Genomic DNA, 18,904 nt, shown 5'->3' with positions numbered 1-18,904 from the left:
TCACTCACTCACTCACTCACTCACTCACTCACTCACTCACTCACTCATGCACAGGCACCCCTCCTCCGAAGCTGTGTAGGCAGCTTGTTAGGGGAAATTGGAAGTTGATTGCAGCTGTGGTTTGCAGCAGTTCTAGGAAGAAAGGAAGATAGGTTGTAATATAGAGACTTGGTTTCTAGGGACCAAAGAGTAATACCTACCTTCTGTGTGGCCTGTTAGTGTTTGCAAAGTACTTTCACAGATGACTTTGGAAAGGAGGAAATAATTTTCTGTCTTCCTTTCTAAGTTCTCAGCTGGGTACCCTGTAACAAAAGACAGATTAACAAGAGAGAAACAAACAGAAGTTTATTAACATGTATACATGGGAGATACCCAGAGAAAAATGAGTGACACAGAATTGAGGCTTCTGTAGCATCTTTAACAAAGAACAATAAGTTTGTAGAGAAATGGTAGGAAAAAGGAAAGAGGTTTTAGGCTTCTAAAGGCCATACACTGTGGGAAGGTAAATATTTGGGAAATGATAGATAAAGGCTAGTTTTTAAAGTTTGCTGTGTGGATTCCTCTGGTGCCGTCTCCAGGCTGACCGGGTCTAAAGTTGTCTCTGGTGATTAACTTTTGTCCTTCCTGGTAGAGAGAGGAGGAGGGACACCTTTGAGAATTGATGACCCGCTTTTAGGCAAATAGGAGGGCAAGGAGCTTTTCTTGTATCTGCTTCTTCTCAGTTGCCTTCAGCTCAAAATGATCCTTATGCTAAAGTGGCATGTCTGGGGTGGCATAAGCTGCCACCCCTCAGCCTCCTCTCATCTTCATGAGCGAGATGCCATGCGCAGGGCAGGAAAGCTGTGCTTGCCTCCTTCACATCCCCCAGCACAGTGCCTGGCACATGATTGGCCTCAATTAAATATTTGTGGAATGGGTGTTCCGAAGAGGCACTGCAGCTTGGCCAAGAATCCAGAGCAAATACGTGATGAATTCAAGCCAGGAGGAACTTGGTCTTCCCGAGGCCATGTGCCCCGCAGTTTGTACCATATTATGCTGCTTAAAAAGCGTTCATTGATGAGCTTGCATGGGCATCCTTCCTCTCTGCCTTTTGGGAGTGTCTGGATGGCCTAACTCTTGGCTTATCTACTGCTGATGCTGATGTTTAGGTAGCTTTCGTTCATTTAGACGGACGAGTTTAGAAGCAAAATATAATTCTGTGATGTTGGGAAGTTGCTTTTGCTCTTTTTCGTCCATGAGAATGGAATGGGGGTAAGCACTGAACAGAGAGGGTGGCATGTAAAGATTTTTTGTTGCAGTAGACTCTGCCATTTATTCACCAGTCCCCCTCCCCTCCAAAAAAACTTTATGGGAAGCGTATGAGGCAACACATAGAGTGAGGGAAAAGCTGAAGAACTAGGGCTTGAAAAGGCCAGGGTCTAGGAATTCATAGAGAGTCTCTTTGAAACCGAGCAGGACCCTGTGGGGCTCCCGGGCACGGAGGCCTTTTTGTTCCCCATTTCTTGTAGGCAAGACTCCAGCCTCCATGACCTTCCCTGAGTTCCAAAAGGCAGATTCGAACAGCTGCTAATCAAGGGAGGAGCAGCCCAGAAACCGCCTGAGGCGAGATTAAAGGGACCCGAGAAGCTCATCAAGATTAGGAGACCTGAGACCTGGGATTAAGGGAGTGCAGGCCCGTGTGTACACCCTAATCTTGTCAGCGACCCCACCCTTGAACCACTGTTATAAAACCCCTCATCAAATCCAGGTTGGGGACTTCTCTGGTGGCGCAGTGGTCAACAATCTGCCTGCCTGATGCAGAGGACATGGGTTTGAGCCCTGGTCTGGGAAGATCCCACATGCCGCGGAGCAGCTGAGCCCGTGTGCCACAACTACTGAGCCTGCGCTCTAGCGCCTGCGAGCCACAACTACTGAGCCCACGTGCCTAGAGCCCGTGCTCCGCAACAAGAGAAGCCACTGCAATGAGAAGCCTGCGCACCACAAGGAAGAGTAGCCCCCCACTAGCTGCAACTAGAGGAAGCCTGTGCGCAGCAACGAAGACCCAAAGCAGCCAAAAAAAAAAAAAAAAAAAAATCCATCCGGATTGGGATACATGGTTTTCAAGTGTAGGAGCCTGCTGTGGTCCCCTTTGCCTGGCACAGCAATAACACTGTTCTTTCTCCTTCACCCGAAACTCTGTCTCTGAGGTTCGATTCAGCATCAGTAAGCAGAGGCTGAGATTTCAACATCATCTTCAGGCATCACCAATGGTGTGTCTCAGCTCCAGCCATTTTTACCGGTGTCACTCATCTAGAAATTCAGTGAAATGAGAGCTGATTGTCCTGACTTGTTATGACTGACTCCAGGTGGGCCCAGTCAGCATGCAGCAAGAGGGGAACATTTCTCTAAATGTAAATTTGGCACTGTTTTCCCAAGAAAGTGGCAGGGCTGCTGGGCAGTGCAGGACAACATATGTCTACTATGTTCTAGGAGGACTTTCCAAGTTCTGACCTTCTTGACTTGCGCATTCACTGTGATTTGTGCTTTAGGATGCTAAGAAACATTGGTCAAGGTTTATCACAGTTACTGGGATATTTAATCAGAGCCTAAAAGGGACCAAGAACCCACATTTAGGGCAGGTTGGTTTGTGGTCTTTGCTTTTTCTTTGTTTGCTTTTATTCATGGGATAGCCCACCTACTCCCCTTTTTCTAAGCATATTTTCATAAGTCCTGTGATCTTAGAGATTTCCTTTCTTCACTTTTCCTGTGTCTTATCCCCAAAGTTTATCTGTACAACTGAACCATTGCCTCTTGTGTTGGCCCTTCCCTTCACGTTAATCTGATAACTGTGGTGATTTACCAGAAACTTCTTGCTATCGGAAATGGGTTTGGTTGCTCGTGGTAACTGGTTTCCACTTCTTTATTTTTCTCAGAAGTAGTATACATAGTACCCCATTTCCCTGAACTGTTCTTATCCAATTCCAATAAGTGCCTATAATGGGTACTTTACAGGACATTGCAAAACAAACCCGTAAACTCTTCTTGGGTGAGCCATTTGGAGGGCCTCTCGGGTCCCTGACAGTTAAGCATCTTGATCCCAAGAGGTCAGCCCTATTTGCACAGAGAGGTTACTCCATCTTCGTGGAGGCAGCCAAGAGCGAGGCCTGAAGAGGATTAAATAAAGACCCTGCTGGCCAAAGGAGTAAACAGTGCTCATCCAAACATCCTTTGGTCGACAACACAAAAGCAAAACACAGGACCAGGACCTGGTCGGAAGGGTGCCAGGTCTTGTGGGGACTGGGAGAAGATGTAATGGGATGCGTTTGGTGACAAGGAGTGTTGATTTAATGCATTGTTTGGACACTTCCTTAATAGAAGATTAAAGACAACATGCTTCGGCTTTATGCCAGGCTTGTGGGTGGCACCATCTTGCTTTGCGGCATTGCTTCTGGACCTGGGCCTCTAGCAGTGATGATGCTTGCTCAAGTGAGTCCTTGGAGTAGGAGGAGATCTCCTACTCTTTACATCAGGAGCAACCTTTAAAGTTCCCCCTTCCTTAAACTTTCTGTTCCCTCAAAAAGGAATGCCTCTGCCTGTGGGCCCCTTATTTGGCTTTAGGGCCATGCCTTTGGCATGTTGGTTTGTTTCCATTCCTTTGGAGTCAGAGGTGGAGTGAGCACTGCTTTGGAAATCTTGGTTCTGAGACAGCTTGAGCTGTCTCTTCTCCCCTTTTCTTTCTTGCTCTTTGAAAACAAAAGACAACAAAACACTACTTAATTGAATTTGTTATTTTGTCCCAAATATGGGCAGGCACTAGCCATTACATTAGAATATCATTCTCTGCTTTTTCAAAATCTCTTCCTAATGTCTGCCTGTCCTGGGCATCACCATTTCCAACTGATAGAAAGGGAAACTGAGGCTGAGTAGCTTGTGATGTGTGTAGTATCACCTTGCTAGTTAAAAAATGTGAGTATTAAAATTTCTGAATATACCCAAAAGGAGAGAGACTAGTATTATGAGCTCTCAGAAGCCCATTATCTTGGTTAACAATTACCAAGTTTTACTGCATGTGCACATAGATGGTCCTGGAGAAAATGTTAACAATGATATTTGTAGAAAGAAATACTTTATACTTTGCAAAGGTTTCTTTCACATTTGTTCATTTTATTTAGCAAATATTCATAGTCAGACACTCTCCTAACATTGTATAGCAGCCCTATGAAGTAGATTCTATTATTTTCCCCATTTTATAGATGAGAAAACTGAGGCACAGAGAGGCTAGCCGATTTGCCCAAGTTCACAGAACTCATAAACGTCCTAGCTAGTATTTGAATGTATTTTCTCATTTGATCCTCTCAGTGGGGCTGTGAGATCATAATTATCACCCTGTTCATTTTCAGTCTGGGAAAAAAACAGAATTTATGTGGCTCAAGTGAAAACAGTTCTCATACAAATACAGAGAGTGAGCGTTTGTCAAAGTTTTGTTTAATTAATGGGGGAACCAACAAAATGATAAAACTGGTTTAAAAATTGGATAGATAAGGGAAACATATATATTTTTTCAATAGTGAAGAAGGAATGCTGAGATAACATTGCTAAATTACATACAAAACTGGTTAATATTCTATGGGCAATAAAATCATAACCTTGAGAGTTATCTTTTCTGCTAGATGGAAATCATTTGTATCTCTATTGTATCTTATTAGGTTTTTACAAGTTAACATCTGAGTTTACAGGGTTTTACAAGAGCTGCCCTAATTAATTGTAAATAGTCTTTCAAAGCTACATTTCCCCCCATGGAGTCCAAAGAACCTTAGAGCTCCCAGAGCCTGTGATTTGACGGTGCTCTTGTGTGACATTGAAAGGCATTACGGTGATCTTTTGCCTCATTTGCAGGGTTTGAAATGACAGTCATGTAGAGAGTAATGCAGCTGGTGCTCGAACCAAACATTTCTGAGCCCGGGACTTTCTCTCTAGGCTGTGCTGATATCATCTTTAGATTTTGAGAGGGTGCTTAGGAGGCTAGAAATAAGAAAAAGAATTAAAAGTGTTAAAATTGGTACAGTGGAGAATTCCCAGAGACTGAAAAATTATCACCTGGAAAAACTATTAAAAATATAGATTTCTGAGTCCTTCTCTAGAGAATGTAATTCTCAGTGGGGCTGGGATGGGGCCTGGGATTTTATATTTTTTAACAGCATTTCCGGGTGTTGTGTTACTGGGCTGAGTCCCGTTATGACAGCATTGTAAGTATAAGTGAGAAATGAAAGAGCCTTATGTTATCACCCGCATGGATGGACAGGGTGAGGGTGAGGCTCCTCCAGAGAAGATAAGAGGGACCAGCAAGGCTGTACCTCCCAAGCATCACCAGTGTATAAGTGCCCCCAATACTCCTGAAAGAGCTAGATATGGAGCAAGACCTGGGAGAAGGAGGTGTCAGTAAACATAGCCGCTGGGATGAGCAGAGTGCTGTTTGTTTATGCTGAGCATATCTGGGTAGGGTTGTTTTTCAAGGTAGTTTGGAAATTACCACTTTGTCTTCACCGATTTGCTTATCTGAAGCAGCATGCTGGGTGGGGGGATTGGACTCGGGCAGATGTTTTGCAAATTTTAGTCCTCCTGCTTCTCTCTCCCTAGAGGGGGTTTTAGAGAAGCTTAGAGAAGCATTTGAAATTAGTCTGACAGTACATAGTCCTTAAAGGGACGGTTCTGGGTTCGAAGGCTGTGAGCCTTAGGAAAGGTAGGTCAGGGCTGTTGGAGCTGCAGTGTGTTTTGGGGGGTGTGGCTGCGTGTACAGTTACCAGGCCACCAAGGGCAATTCTGTTGTCCCTCCCTGGAGAGTGACCTTATGTTTTATGTCCAATATTTGGGGGACAGCTTATTTTCCCAGTTGGGATGCAGAAGATACAAAGATTCAGAAGATTGCTTGAGGACTTTGGGGTCTGCGCAACCTGAGTTTCACCCAAAGGGAGCACTGCAGTGCCGGCTGCTATTAGCATTGGGATGATGTGTGATCTCTGCTTGCCTGTGGGCTTGTGAGCCTTGAGGGCACGGGTGGGAGGCACTTCTTCAGAAATTGCTTTTCCATCAAAGCCAGAAAAAGGAGGGGGCAGGGTGGGAAATCTTGGACAGTCCTTCTCTCTTCCTGGATGCACATCACTCACAACTCGTTTCCTGAAAATCCTAGCACACTCCAGTGGTGAGAGACAGCTTCCTGCAGATCTGCTGAGCCAGCCCCTTGTCAGAGAGGAGATGAGAACAAGATGTGGTTGGAGAAGGGGTGGCTGGGCTGAGCTGGGCTGCTCAGTGGCCCTGCAGCCCTGTCTCTGAGGGGATAGTGTCTTTGGTGCCGAGAGCAGCGCCAAGGCACCACCAGGGACTGGAGGCATAGATGGGCCTGGCTTGGGGTGATGGGGAGCGTGTGAAAGCAGTGTCTTGTGAATCGGTACAATTGCACAGATAGTGGTGATGGAACATGACCCTTCCTTTTGCTTTTAGAAGGAAGGATGACCCTCCTGGTCAACATCCACAACCGCATTTGGGGAAAGGGTTGTTATTAAAAAAAACAAACAAAACCCCCCCAAAAAACGACCCGTGACATCCTTACATGTCTATCCTCTTTATCTTGCCCTGTGCTTTGCTTACCCCTACGGCTCTTCTCTGCGTGTATTCACATCTAAGACCCAGGAGCCTCCTATTTGTGGCATCACATGTTCTCAAGGCTGCTGTCATCACCGTCAAATTGTGCTTTGGACTACTGCTGGCAGTGCTTTAGTTTTATGCTTCTACCTTCTAATAGAGACGGAGCAGAGAACTGCTTAAAACGTATGGTCTGGCCCAACAGACTTGGCTTTGAAACCCGGCTCTGACACTGTGCCGTGACAGCTTGGACAAGTTACAGTTCCGAGGTTGCAGTGTCCTCCTAGGCATGTTGTGAAGGTGAAATGCTTTCTCACTTAAAGGCATGTGAACTGTTTTGATGGCAACTTTTCAGGGTTTCTTAAGCTCAGAATGATCCAGGGTGTGGTGGAGGTAGAAGGGTGATGGAGGCTTGGGTAGTGAGACACGTGGATGTTTCTGAAGTTTGCCTGCTTTAAAAGTATGTTGAGAACTTGTGGTCTAGGGTGGTGGTTCTGCCCGAGACTCACTCAGAGAGTTATTACAACAACAGATGGTTGGGCTCCAACCACAGAGTTTCTGTGTGCAAGGACGTTTGCAGTGGGGCCTGGCAATCTGCATATATATATATATATATATATATATATATATATATTTTTTTTTTTTTACAATCTGCATTTTTAACTAGTTCCTAGGTGATGCTAATGCTGCTGGTCCTGAAAAGGGCATCTGGGTGGAAGAGGGAGCAGACTGTTTCTTGTAGATTCAGCAGGCAAGAATGAGGCCAGTGGGTGCCGGTTACAGAGAGAGGTAGTTTCTGGTTCAGTGTAAGAACTTTCTCTGACTATTATATGTGGTCAGAAATGGAGTGGGTGGTCTCAGGAGCTCCCTGTCACTGGAGATGTCCAGTGCCGAATGGCCATCTGGCAGATTCCTACACAAGGTAGAAGATTCATTCATTCGTTCATTTATTCATTCATCCACTTTTTCCACAGAATAAACCTGCCTGGTACTAGGAGCTGGGGAGAAGCATTGAACAAGGCAGCCGTGCTCCCTGCTCTTAGGGAGTCCACAGTCTAGTGAGTTTGGCTTAATGATTCCTGAGGTCCCTCTCAGCACTGAGGCTCTGAGAGTCCTATGATGACAGTGGCAGAACTTCTGAATAAGAAGGTGCAGAAAGATGCTTACCCTTCTGAGGATGTGTGGCCAGGAACCGACAAGAATGTAGACTCCTCTGAGGTTCAGTCTGGATTGCTCTCTTTGGAGCATCTTGGTGTCACTGGATGAATATTTCCCCCCCTAAGGCTCAGAAAAGGCTGGGAGTGTATTTTCCAGGAGTGGATTACTGTGGGAAAACTCACGTCTCCCTACTGTCATCTAGGATGGACTGTTAAATTCTGAACTCCTGACTCGCCGTCCGTTATGCAGTCTGTGAAAGCAGACCAAGGAAATGGGCTGCAGGAATGAGCTCATTGTTTTTTCACCTCTCTCAAGTGATATACTGGGGAGTTAATGGCTGGGGGGAGTTGAAAGGAAATAGGTAAATTCCACCAGTTTTTCTGGGTTCTTCCCATCATAATCCCTGTTGAAAGCAATAATGATAATCACTAACCTTTACTGAGCTCCACTCTGAGCCAGGACTGGTTTTAAGCTCTTTTCATGCATTATGTTATTTTACTCAGATGACAACCCTGTCAAGTAGAAGGGATTTTGCAGAAGAGGAAACAAAGGTTTGGAGAGGTAAAACAACTCGCTCATGGCCATAGAGACAGTACATGTCAGAACTGGCACTGAAACTTAGTCTCTCAGACTCCAGACCATGTTCTAAGCTCCTAGTATGCTCAACGACTCACTCATTCATGCATTCAGTAATTAGTTAACACATTCTTTCACTGAGTACATGTTAAACACCAGTATATACTGGTGAGCAAAACAGCTTGGCCTCTGTCCTCCTGGGGCTTACAGTTTATCTCGCTCAGACAAATGGGTGACTCTTCCCTTCGATCCTTGACTGGTTAGATGCTAAGGAGAAAGAGAAAGGGAGACAGAATCTGGCAAGTTAGCTACTGACCCAAGCTTTCCATGTGAATTGGAGTTTCTCTACACAAGCTGGGTTTTCTGTTTTGCTTTGTTTTTACATCTCCCTGTTGGGTTTCTTTTCTTCTCGTCCAAGCCAGCACGTTGAAGGGCTTGACATAGTGCAAGAGCCAACCCTTGTGGCATTTGCCTTCCGACTGCACTCTTTGGGTGGAGGGGAATCTGAGAGTCTGGGGTCCCGGAACTTAGAGCTGGAAGTGACTCCGAGAGACTCTGGAGATCCTCTTCAATGACCCTCTCTTGTGGGAAATGTCACCTCTTACAAAACCAGGGTGGTCCCTGCAGGTCCCTTTGGCTTTCTATGCTGACCTCAGCTTGTATCTTCTTATTTAAAAAGCAGTTTCAAATTAGATTTTCCGTTTTCAGAATAAATACATGATAATTATTCTTTAAGATCAACCAGTTTTTCGGAAGTATTATACAGCTTACGTTGTGAACATCTTCCGTAATTCCCTGAGATAACCACCGTTAACGGCGGGCGTGCCCTCCTCCAGCTGTTGTTGATGCACGCACTAGTGTGTACTGCTGTTACTTTCTCATTAAAAGGGATTTAAAAAGTACATACTCTCCTGAAATTTATTGTCTTTATCTAACTCCATTTTAGACATCTTTCCACATTAGTAGATATAGATCCACTTAATTCTTTTTTGTTAGACTCCAATTTTTAATGGTGCCTTCCATTACAAACTTTGCCCCCGACCACGATTTTCTTTAGATTCGTTCTGCTTTTAACGTGGCTGAGCTAGTTGAAGCGTCCATTTGGCTCTTTTGTCTTTTAACTTTCAGGGAAATTCTAAAAGCCTTATTTGAGGTCACCTTGCCTTTGGTGAGGGATTCTTTTATTTTCTTTTCTGCGGTACGTGGGCCTCTCACTGCTGTGGCCTCTCCCGTTGCGGAGCACAGGCTCTGGACGCGCAGGCTCAGTGGCCATGGCTCACGGGCCCAGCCGCTCCACAGCACGTGGGATCTTCCCGGACCGGGGCAAGAATCAGTGTCCCCTGCATCGGCAGGTGGACTCTCAACCACTGCGCCACCAGGGAAGCCCTGGTGAGGGATTCTTAACCCCAGCTGCAAGAGGTCTGTGGCAAGAGAGAAACCAATGTCCAATTTTAGGAAAGAAAAAACAATATTGGAAGGGTAACACGTAAAACTACCAGGTCTCAGGGGATCTGAACCACTAGGTCTCAGAAAAGATGGGCAAAGGAAACTCCTGGAACCCATGCAGCAGGAACAGGAGCAGATGAATAGCTCCCATTTGTTAAGTTCTTGCAGCATTGCTCCATTGGTTGGCTCGCGCCGAGGGCCACCCTTGGCCAAGGCCAGGTAGGATACCTTGATTGACAGTCTTACCAAAACATGCAACAGGGAAGAGGGGTTCCCTTAAAGAAAAATTGGTGTGCTGATACCAAAAGTTGGTGGATACGCTGGAGAAATAATCAGTCAAGGTACACAATAGGGTCCATAGACCCTGGGAAATTTTGTGAATGTGTTTGCACATGTATTTTCCTAGGACCCAGAACAAGTTAAGATCTGAGATAACTGCTTTTGTGGTCAACTCTATCTGGTTGTGGCTGACTTAAGCGATGATCCCAATGAACACAAAGTTCATAACAAACTTCACTCTGTTTTTCTTTTTATTCCTTGAGCCGTTCCATAGGACTGCCTAGTTCCTTCTGTGTGGAGACGCTTGGGGTGGCTCTACCAAGTTTAGTTAGAATCACTGGCTGCTGTTCCCAGGACCGTGAAGTCCATCATCTAAGGAGACAAATGCCTGTTTTTATTCTTTTCAGGCACCTTTTTGCTCCAGCCTACACAGAAACCCAATATACTCCAAGTGGCAACCCTCGAACTACCACCCTGAAATCCGAGGTAAGTTCAGGTCAATATCTATCAAGCAGATGCCCTATCCCAGACCCACCCCTAGGAAGTGAGGAGATGCTCAGTGGAGACAGTCCCTCCCCTGAAGAAATTGTTTCCCTGACGGAGACCCAGGGAGTGAGCAGGAGACACGAAATATGAATTTGTTGTTTCGTAAGCGTTCCTTTCCCGTTTGCTGGCTAAAATGGTGAAACAAACAATATTTTAAGCAAGTTGCATCTGATTAAAGTTGATATAAATCATTGTGAAGCGTACATTTTCTTTGCTTTATGTTAATTACCCACATACTAACAAAAGTTTAAGTAGGAGAAATGATTTGCTGGTAATCCTGTCATCTCACCCAATCAGGTGTTTGTTTTTTTTTCATATGGACATGTAAGGTTTTGTACTCTGCCTTTTTTTTTTTTTTTAAGATGTTGGGGGTAGGAGTTTATTAATTATTTTTTATTATTTATTTTTGCTGTGTTGGGTCTTCGTTTCTGTGCGAGAGCTTTCTCGAGTTGTGGCAAGCGGGGGCCACTCTTCATCGCGGTGCGCGGGCCTCTCACTATCGCGGCCTCTCCCGTTGCGGAGCACAGGCTCCAGTCACGCAGGCTCAGTAGTTGTGGCTCACAGGCTTAGTTGCTCTGCGGCACGTGTGATCCTCCCAGACCAGGGCTCGAACCCGTGTCCCCTGCATTAGCAGGCAGATTCTCAGCCACTGCGCCACCAGGGAAGCCCTGTACTCTGCCTTTTTAATGTGGTTTTAGGATGTGAAGTTTTTCTTATTTTGCTGCTACCTTCATATTGGGTATTTTTCCCCTCAAAGTTGAGTTTGGCTGTTTGCACAGAGATTCGTCATTTAAAAAATGGTGTTTCAGTTTTAGTCTTTTAGTTTGCTCCACCACACCATTTGGTCACTGGTGGACATTTAAGGTCATGAATCATACACATTTCATGGTTTGCTAGCTTTTCCTACAGGGCACCTTTTAGAATTTGTAGGATTAGAGTGGTGGTTCTCCACTAGGAGTGATTTTGGTTTAAATCATTTCTTTTCCTTAAATTTTTGTTAAATATGTTGGTAATGAACATAAAGCAAAGGAAATATGCTTCGTGATGATTTATACCAATTTTAATCAGGTGCAATTACCCTAGAATATTCTATTTGTCTCTTTGACTGTTTTAGCCAACAAAGGAGGGGACCCTTGGCAATTTGTAGGCACAGTTTGGGTTATCATGACTGGGAGGTGGATGCTACTGGCATCTGGTGGGTAGGGATGCTGCTAATTACCCTACAATGCACAGCCCAGTCCTCCACAGCAGAGAATTATCTGGCCTTAAATGTCAGTAGTGCCCAAGCTGAGACATTCTGGACTTGAGTGACCCTTCTGAGACTCTGTGCCAAAGAGCAGGGGTGAAGGAGAAGGGAAGACAGACTCCAGCAGAAGGAGCAGTCTTTTGCCTTTGGGGCTGGATGTCATGGGCTTTTGTGGTGTGCGTATCTTGGGGGTGTGGTGTGTAGGCAGCACGATGGGCTCCTCCCACAGCTTCTCATGACCCTGAGGTTCCCACGTGATCCAGTCTCTACAGTAGCCCTGCCGGAGTGCAAAAGCCTAGAAGACAATGACAGCCACTAACAGTCGTTAGCAGCACAGATGAGTTTATCAGATCACCCTTGAATGAGGAGAGGGACACAGGACAGTTAGGTTTCGATGGGTCTAAGAGGTCTGTAGTAACTTGGTAGCTGAGGGGCTATGTTGGACTGTTGGGTGTGAAGATCAGGGCTGCCTTCTTCACCAAGACCTTCCTGGGGTGGGGGGAGTGGCTGGTGCCCACGGGAGGCAAGTAGGCTCTGTCTTCTCATCTCTGGGAAGGCTGGCCAGCTGTGGCTCCACACCTTCTTCAAGGCCCCTTGGTTGAAACTTCTTCCTCCCTTGAGACTTCTGTTCTCTGTCTCCAGCTCGGTGGGGAAGGGACAGACATGCCTCAAAAGCCCCTCGCCATTATGACCTCACAAAGCACCCTCCTCTGGGCTTGGCTTCTGCACTTCTGTGCTGAAGAATGGGTCTCAGTGCTCTGAGTTTGCCATGAGCTCATGCTTCCTGCTACGAAAGCCCCCTCAGGGTGGCCCCCTTAGGCTGAGAAGCTGGGAAGGAATGCGATGACTTCATGGCTGTTGTGTACTTGTTCTTTGTGCTCTCAGGGTTAGGCAGAGATGTTGTGAGGGCCTCTGAGAAACAGAGGACAGTGAGAGAACTTCCCCTCCCTCCCAGAGAGCCCCTCCTTCCTGAAGGTCTCGTTGACTGAAGCACAGAAGCACATCTCGCCGGAAGCATGGGATGCCTCTTTGTTTTCTTACATCCCCTGCTCCTAGGCTCTTGCAAAGCCCCCCACCCAGCCCCAGGGGGCTTCCAGTCAGCTTTCTTACTTGGGAGCTGAAGACTCAAAGAGAAATGGGAATGGAATAAACCACTTAGCCTCGCTTGACCCAAATGTTGTGGATCACACTCTCCTACCAAACTTGGCCAGGGGTAGTGGGATTTGTGGGAACCTTATCCAACCCATTGCTGGGCCTGTGGGCTCCAGCCCTGATCTAGGTCAGATCACTGGGGGAATGGTCTGTGAGTGTGTTCCAGTAGAACGAGTTGCAGAGTTTGGGGTCTGAGGCCAGGGTTTTAGTCTTGGCTTTAACTAGCTGTGTGACCTGAAAAACCCTTTTGACCACACTAGTGTTGAGTTTCCTCATCTGAAAATTGGATATACTAAGATCTGACTCTCAGGGCTGTGGAAGGGTAAGATGAATCACTGATTTTTATGGGAATTTATAAACATCTCTTCCAACGCCACATCTTACATATGAGGAAATTGAGGGGAGAAGAGAAAAAGGAACATGCCGAAGTCGAGATAACCAGTGAGAGGCAAGGCTTAGACTAGTACCTCAGTCTCCGTTGGTGCTGGAAGATAATAGAGTTTTGACAAACTAAGTTCCATGCACTTTGCTGGGTCTGCTTTTGCTAAGAGAGACAGAGCATGGAGTCTGAAGTCAGGCTGCTGGGGTTTGAATCTCCACTTTGCCGTGTGGCCCTGTGAATGACCTAAAACCTCTCCAACTTTTAGTTCCCCCTTTTAAAAAATGAGAATAAGAGTATCTACCTCATAAGGCTGTGGTCAGAGTTAAAGGGAAAAAAATCATGTAAATTGTTTATCCAGGAGCAAGAGCTGGGTAGATGTTAGCTCTTACTGTTAATAACAGTAAATGGCAGGCATTATTATCACATGCGGTGATGTGTGTGACAGCCCTTTGTAAAGTGTGTTGCACTATACTCATGCCTAGAGCTGAGCAGAGGGTAGAACCAGAGAATGTAGACGAATGGGTTAGCTGTCTCCTGGGTCACATGCTTGCCTGCTGGGGACCAAGGAACAACCACAATCAAGTGTGGTCCTGGTGATGGGTCACTCGGACTGTTGTTACGTAGGTGAATGCCAGAGATTCCCGATTGGCCCTGCTCAGGCCCAGGACGTTGGTGGGGAAAGATAAAGCTTCTGTGTCTGCAGCTACCCAGTTTACATCCTTCTTAAGCCCTTTTTAAGAACCTGGCTCTGCCCTGGAGATTTTACCTTCTTTCTCTTCGGACCAGCTTATCTCTTTTGACCTTTTGGGAAGAAGCTTGTAGGAATGTGTCCCTTGTTATCACCCGTTGGTGTGCTGGGAACAGTCCTGGTTTGTGTCCGTCTGTCTGGTTTAGCACTTTATCACTTTCAACGGGGTCCTGGTTTGCCTCATAAATGCTCTGGCTACCCTACTTATCAAACACTCTGCTGGCACCTCGAACTTTATTTCAAGCCATTCTTCATGATTTGTAATTATCTTTGTATGGCTTTTAAACTAATATTGGCTCTCACAAGACCATAAGTCCTACGAAGGCTGGAGCTGTGTCTGTTGCTCACTGTTGTGTCTCGGGGCCTAGTCCTGGGCCTAGCACAGAGTGGTTTGTAGCCATGAGGAATCCAGCCGGGTTCGGAAGACCAGATGGCCGTGAGATGCCCTGGCTAGAGAGCAGCAGCAGACCTGCAAGCGTCCATGGACACAGGTGCCAAATCAAGTCTGCTCCAGGTGGGTAGGGATTCAAGGGGAGCAGGGAAGATGGGGGATAGACCAGTTTCCTACAGCTGCTGTAACTAAGTGCCATCAACTTGGAGGTTTAAACCAACAGAAATGTGTTCTCTCATAGTTCTGAAGGCTAGAAGTCCAAAATCAAGGTTATGCTCCCTCTGTCGTCTCTAGGGAAGGATCCTTCCTTGCCTCTTCCAGCTTCTAGTGGCTCCTGGCCATGCTTGGTGCTTCTTGGCTTCTAGTTTTGTCTAATCTCTGCCTCCATCTGCACATGGCCTTTTTCTTTGTGTGTGTGTGTCTCTCTGTGTCCTCTCTTCTTTTTATAAGAATACTAGTTCAGTATTGCCTCATCTTAATTTAATTACATCTGCAAAGACCCTATTCCAAATAAGATCACATTCTGAGGTTCTGGGTAGGCATGAATTTTGCGGGGGACAGTGTTCAGTCCTTACGGGGGGTCAAAGATGTGAGTCTAGTGGGGAGGCAGGCTTTTGAGAAGCCAGTGTTTCCTGTGGCCAGCATCATGTCATAGAAAGATATCTGAGGGACTTCCCTGGTGGCGCAGTGGTTAAGAATCCGCCTGCCAGTGCAGGAGACACGGGTTTGAGCCCTGCTCCGGGAAGATCCCACATGCCGCAGAGCAACTAAGCCCATGCGCCACAACTACTGAGCCCACGCTCTAGAGCCTGCGAGTCACAACTACTGAGCCCACGTGCCACAGCTACTGAAGCCTGCGCATCTAGAGCCCGTGCTCCGCAACAAGAGAAACTACCGCAATGAGAAGCCCGTGCAATGCAATGAAGAGTAGCCCCCGCTCGCCGCAACTAGAGAAAGCCCACGCGTGGCAGTGAAGACCCAGCGCAGCCAAAAATAAATAAATAAACTGTTTCTCTGAAAAAAAAAAAAAAGAGATCTGAAATCCTGGGTTCCCCAACTAGCAGTGAGACCTGCGGCAAATCTCTTTGCTCCTCTGAGCCTTAGCTTCTTCATCTTTTCAGTGAGGATGATGGCATCCATTCTGTCCCACCGCCCAGGAACGTTGCGAGGGTCAAATAAAATGGTGGCTTAGAAAGCTCTTTGCAGATTGTAAGCTTAGGGTAGATATATAATCATCCCTGACTTGCACGAGACACTAACGTTGCCTTGCTTATCAGTATCCTGTGGTCTGACCACCCGCTTTCTCCGTGCTAGGATCACTGCTTTTACCATGGGACGGTGAGGAAGGCAGAGCAGTCCAGTGTCACGCTCAGCACCTGCCGGGGAATGAGGTAAGAGGCCCTGACAGTGCTGGGTGGGGCGCGCCCGAGACTCTCCCCAGCAATGGAATTTTTTAAGCTAAGCGGGGCTGGCCTTGGGCAGGGACTTTGAGAAGCTGTCTATTGAGAATGTATGCAAGCCAGCTCTGAGAAGGGCTGAGCTTGGGAGGGACAAGGGAAGTAATCCTTTGATGATGGTGACGGTAAAAATAATAATGTTAATAATAGATAACCCACAGATTCACTGGGGATTGAGCATACTCTTTCCTGAGGAGCTTGAGGTTTTATTATTATTTAGGTATGGTGAAGCCCACAGAGCAGGAGACAACTGCCATCGAAAAGACACTTTATTGTACTCCAGATCCCAGGAGGAGGGGCACGCCATGCTGGGGCTGGGGCACAGGGCAGCACAGGGGTCAGTCAGGAGGCAGACGGGGGAGAGGGAATGTGGGCAGGAGTCTTTATTGTGGGTTCTGTGGAAAGGAACAGGAAAGGCAGGGTAAGCAGGCTTAGGATTGGCTAGTTTGAATAATTTTGGTGGGATCTGGGGCATGGGGCTGTCCCTAGTTGTCTGGTACCTGGCCCTGGGGTGAACAGGCCTGGGGAGGTGGGCGGCCCAGAGAGTGAGAAGCCCATTGGAAAGGCATGCTGTGCTCACTGGTGAGTTACCATCTGTAGGAATTGGCTAACCCTGGGGGCAGGAGCGAGGTCCCAGTGTCAAAGCACCAGGATATAGGAAATAAAAGACATGGTTCATACACTTGAAATTGATGAATTTGAGCATTTATTCCCACTTCTCCTTTGCTCTTCTCTGGTAGAAGTGCTTATAGGCGGCAAAAAAGGAAATGGGCAGCTAGTGAAAAGAGCAGGAAGAGAAGGGAGAAGCAGGGATAATCTTCAAGACAGAAAATGAACTGAAAAGTTCCAACGAGGGGGCATGTTGGAAAGAGAGTGACTTCATTCTCTGAGCCAGACGACCTGGCTTTGAGCAACTAGCAGTTGACCAGAGGGGTGACCTTGGACCTTGATGGTCTCTTTTGTAAAATGTGGATAAGGAAAATATATATCTGTCGTGTTGTGAGGATTGCACGTGCTAATAGATATCTAACGTTTAGAACTGGCCAGTATATACAAGCACTCAGTCACCTCCCAGACCCGTGCTTCCTGGGCGGGGCCCGCAGCGGGGCACCATCAGTATCACCTGGGAGCTTGTTCAAAATGTAGTATCTCAGGTCCCACCCAGACCTACTGGATTGTAACCTGTGTTTTTACCAAGATCCCCAGGTGATATGTGTGCACGTTATAGTTTATACCTGAGAATATGTGTTCCTTGAGGATATGAATTCTATCTCAATATCCGTTTCTCTCCTCCAGCCTACCCTGGTGCTTTGCATATAGTAGGATCTATACATGTATGTTGGAGTAATAAAAATCATTCATTTAGACTCTTCCCACCCTCCCCTCCTTTTGGAAAAGAGATGATGATCTGAAAAACCTGTGTTCTAATTGCCTATACTAATTGCCTGGGTTTTAATTGCCTATACTATGTGGTACCTATACCCAGTGTGTTGATAACCTAGCTCTATGAAAACAAAAAGAAAAAAAAAGCACTGATATGTAGCATCTGCCAGTATGCTGGTAAAAATATTCCCACCATGACCAATTCGAAGCTATCAACATGTTGTTACTGAAGGCAGCATTGGGCAGATATGCAGATATGGCCCTCATGAGCCAGTAGGAGGTGTTTCCACTGTGTACCCTTCCTCTCTCTTGATAGATTGAGCCAATGATTGTTTCTTTCATTCAGCAGATTAACAGTGGATGTCTGCTCTATGCCCATGTCCTACACGGGTGGAGGGAAGACAGGCATATAAAAGTAATTTCCTGAGCCCTCAGTTTCTCATCTGTAAAGTGGGCATGGATGATAGGCATGGTAGAGAATGTTAAGTGCTGTGTTAACGCTACAGCATGCAGACGGGATTATTATCATCTTATAACAGTGAAACCATGCTAAGACTCACCCAGGCTCGCATGCCAATGTGAGGCCCATCATGCTGCCGATCCCACGTGTTTGTTTATAAATTGAGCCATGTCTCATCTTAAGGCTTCATGGTGAGTTGGCCGGAGGGGATTAGGCAGGAAACAAGCTTTGGCTGGGAGGCCATAACAGAGACCCCAAATCCCCTGCTCAAGTGACCTGATTGAGCCTAGCCAACTGGCCTTCCAATGGTGTTTACAGGCCCAGTCATCTGCAGTCTGCAAGTGAACAGCATCTGTCCCAAGAAGGAGGAAAGGGAACATGCAGGTGTGACTTTCTTCTCTCTGCCTATTCCTCTGTCCTCTTGGTCTGGGGCAGTGGGAATTTGGCTTGGCCTCTTGTACATCATTCCCGCAGCTGTGCTGATAGGGGAGAACTGGGTGAGCCGTCCATGTGTTTCTATTTTGCATGCTTCCCTTTTATGGGGTCCACCCGCCTTATTTTCCCAGCCTTCTCACTACACACCTTAAGAAACCAAGGGTGTCTGTGGGCCCGACTGATTTAAGAGCTGGAGACGCCTGGCAGATGGCTTGATTCAGACTCTGGAGTAGGAGCAGCTGTAGCAGCAGCAGGCTTCAAACCCCCGGAACACTCCAGTCGCCCCCCACTAAGGCTCATAAAGTGATGCTGCAATGGAAAATCTCCATAGCAATTGTGCTTCTCTCCTGGAAACATGCTCTTTGTGATTGGAGAAAATAGGTAGGATTTATACCAAGTGGGATCTTCAGGCTGATGATACAAATACAGAGGAATCCAGCTGAGTTTCTAGATTGTTGCTGGGCGTCCTCTTCTCTCCAAAGCAGTTCTTTAGGCTAATTTAATTGAAGAGGTAATACGGGATCATAGTAAAAATACATTCAAATAATACAAGAGCGTACAATGAAAGAGTACGCTTCCTGTTTCCCGAATTCCCCCTTCCCAGTGGCAGCCATTGTTACCAGTTTC

General features: G+C 46.5%; 1 protein-coding gene across 4 annotated transcripts in view; it reads left to right on the top strand.

Moving 5' to 3' along the window:
* The window catches only part of ADAM19 (ADAM metallopeptidase domain 19), an 87,724-nt gene that overhangs the window by 23,372 nt on the left and 45,448 nt on the right, over positions 1-18,904 (top strand). For 2 of the 4 annotated variants that reach the window (XM_029218805.1, XM_029218806.1), the window contains exons 4-5: positions 10,485-10,563; positions 15,857-15,933. In XM_029218805.1, coding sequence (XP_029074638.1) covers positions 10,485-10,563; positions 15,857-15,933 — 156 coding nt within the window. The other 2 variants (XM_029218808.1, XM_029218807.1) reach the window with 2 other exon arrangements.

The sequence above is a fragment of the Monodon monoceros genome, unplaced genomic scaffold (assembly GCF_005190385.1).
Source record: "Monodon monoceros isolate NGI ecotype Baffin Bay Population unplaced genomic scaffold, NGI_Narwhal_1 Super_Scaffold_12, whole genome shotgun sequence".
NCBI classification, from domain to species: Eukaryota; Metazoa; Chordata; class Mammalia; order Artiodactyla; family Monodontidae; genus Monodon; species Monodon monoceros.
This window is presented reverse-complemented; position numbering and strand designations above follow the sequence as displayed.